At 47.2% G+C, this 2,511-nt stretch overlaps 1 protein-coding gene across 1 annotated transcript; it reads right to left on the bottom strand.

The window, feature by feature from the left end:
- Window positions 1-702: 702 nt before the first annotated feature.
- Window positions 703-2,090, bottom strand: SARC_14285 (hypothetical protein; the record flags this gene model as incomplete). The annotated part of the gene is made up of 2 exons (XM_014291583.1): window positions 703-1,064; window positions 1,901-2,090. Coding segments are annotated over 2 exons (552 nt in total), but the record flags the coding sequence as incomplete, so codon positions are not given.
- Between the last annotated feature and the right edge of the window lie 421 nt (window positions 2,091-2,511).

The following is a 2,511-nucleotide window of genomic DNA, read 5'->3' as shown; positions in this document are numbered from 1 at the left end:
ATGTGTGTGTGTGTGTGTGTGTGTGTGTGTGTGTGTGTATATATATATATATAGGATATAGTAGTAGATACAATGGCCTGGGATGGCTGGAACTGTCACATTCCCTTTCAAACAACTATACCCAGACGCTCAGAGCTAAGTCGAGGACAGCGCATTTTCAGCACTCTAACCAGCCTGCAAAGGTCACTGATGCCTATAGGAAACAAGCATGATCACCATACCATGTGGCAGGTGCCTGTAGTGCTATCTAATCCACGAGGCTACGAAGACGTTACAGCGCTGAACAACTGAACTAAACAATGTCTGTCTGTTTACAACTTAATGGGGTCACCGCCATAGGTCAGTCATGCACTACAGTCACGTGTAGTCAGCCTACCCTCTGATGACACACACAGGCTCACACACATGTGCACACATACGTACATACTACCATACACACGACGTACCTACACGAGAGAGCGTACACGATAGATGTAGATTTGTATGTGATGTGAACACACTCGTGTCACAGGGAACGGTGCGTCTGTGTAGGAGAAAAAGACACACAGCCCACACTGCTTTCAGCAGAATGAACATATCTGGAGAACAGGCGAGAGCCCACACAGTGGATGGGTGACTGCAGGCACGGTAGGTAGGCAAACATGTTGTAGGTAGACCTAGGCAAGTGTCCCGTCCACCACAACGAGTCATACACCCACCCCCTCACAGCCACCACGAGCACACCTCTACACAGCCAACCAAACGCACACACCTGAAGAATAGCAGAGCGCCCACAAAGTTGATGGTTGACTGCAGGTACGGTAGGTAGGCAAACATGTTGTAGGTAGACTTAGGCAAGTTCCCCATCCACGACAACGAGACATACATCCACCCCCCAACCAACAGCCACAGGCACGCCAGAGACATACACGCACGATTCACCCCTGGACAGAGCGAGTGACTGTTGGCATTGCGTAGGCGAGACATAGAGCTTGGGCTGGGCTCTACCTCCTTATAGAACACCGTGAATGGGATCAACATGAACAGCACCAGGTTGCTCAGGTGCGACACTCCGGACCAGTAGCCTGTGCATGGGCAGTGGTAGGTATGAGCGTAAGGCAGACATTGGTATGTTCGTACTGATGTGTATCCTTGGAGTAGTGTATTGTACTTTAGCAGTGTAACCTGGGCTTAGTATTGGGTCTTCGAAGCTCCCCTACCCCTAATACGGAATTTTCATACTGATGTGGGGGCATATGCAGGTGCGTGAGTATGTATAGCTTTCATACTGATGTGGGTGTATATCCAGGTGTGTGAGTGTGTATGTGTGTTTGTAATAGCACCATGCTAGGTACATCCACCTCACCACGCTCCCAGTCACCCATGATATCATCGGCACTTTTCTGGGTTCACTTGCAAGTAAGCACATCCAGGGTCGCAGTGGGGTCTCGATACACAGCATATATACAGACTCGTAATCCCATGAAATATATACACCAAACTACTAAACCACTGGCTACCCTTCAGATGCAGACCGCCTTCTAACGGTCGAAGTATAGTCTGTTGTGCCTTCAGTGGGTTCATGGACAAGAAAGTAAAGGAAGTGAGTACACAAACTCCTACACACTGACACACCCACACGGATAGACACACTGATATCACACCAAAATCACAATCTTCTCACTAATGAGAACCAGATTTTACTTCAGACAACCCAGGTACAGCCAGAGGTTCTGTCGAATCGTCCGCACAATGAGATAGGATGCAACAATGACAAGAATTATATGTTAATACTAACGAAACCTCAGGCCCAAACACACACACAACTACACAAACATGTGTATGTATATATATATATATATATATGTATATAAGTACATTACAGACTAAACAACACCTCGTCGGCATATCCATCACCTACCAAGTATGAGATCTCTATCCAACCAGTCCCAGTACCACCGATAGTCCTTTGGAAACTTCCTCAGCACGGCGAGTATCTCGTTGCTTGCTATGGTAATCGGATACACAAGCGTGGACGCTATAGCGATGGCAAGCGTGAACGCACACACCCACTTGGTGATCCTGTCCGTGTCTACGTCAGAGTATTCCACCTGGTCATGTCGGGTGTGAATGTGCGAGTGTCAGTGTCGGTAGTGAGGTTAGATAACACTCCGCCCTATCTGTCCATGTACACCACACCCACAGGTCTCGTAATACTGAATGCGACAAGCTAATCCTAAAGTGACTAGGTCGAATATACTGCTTGTGTGTTGGCGTTGTCCGCAGCTAGTGTGAATCTCTCAATCGGTTATAGATTTCCTTATATGGATGTCAATATAGTAAACAAAGTAGCTTGAGTGTAGGTTCAGTTGCATTCGTAATTCAACACACGGGAGGGTCCATGAGAGATCAGTACATGTCTGTTAACACCAGCCTACCACCTGCTCAGTGATACAATCGTGTATAGCAATACTTGCAAGCTGCAGGACATTCCTTGTCCTATTTCGATAGAACCACAGCACAGTATATATA

Source organism: Sphaeroforma arctica (genome assembly GCF_001186125.1).
Source record: "Sphaeroforma arctica JP610 unplaced genomic scaffold supercont1.4398, whole genome shotgun sequence".
Lineage (NCBI taxonomy): Eukaryota > Ichthyosporea > Ichthyophonida > Sphaeroforma > Sphaeroforma arctica.
Note: the sequence above shows the minus strand (reverse complement) of the source record. Positions and strands in the feature narration are given on the sequence as shown.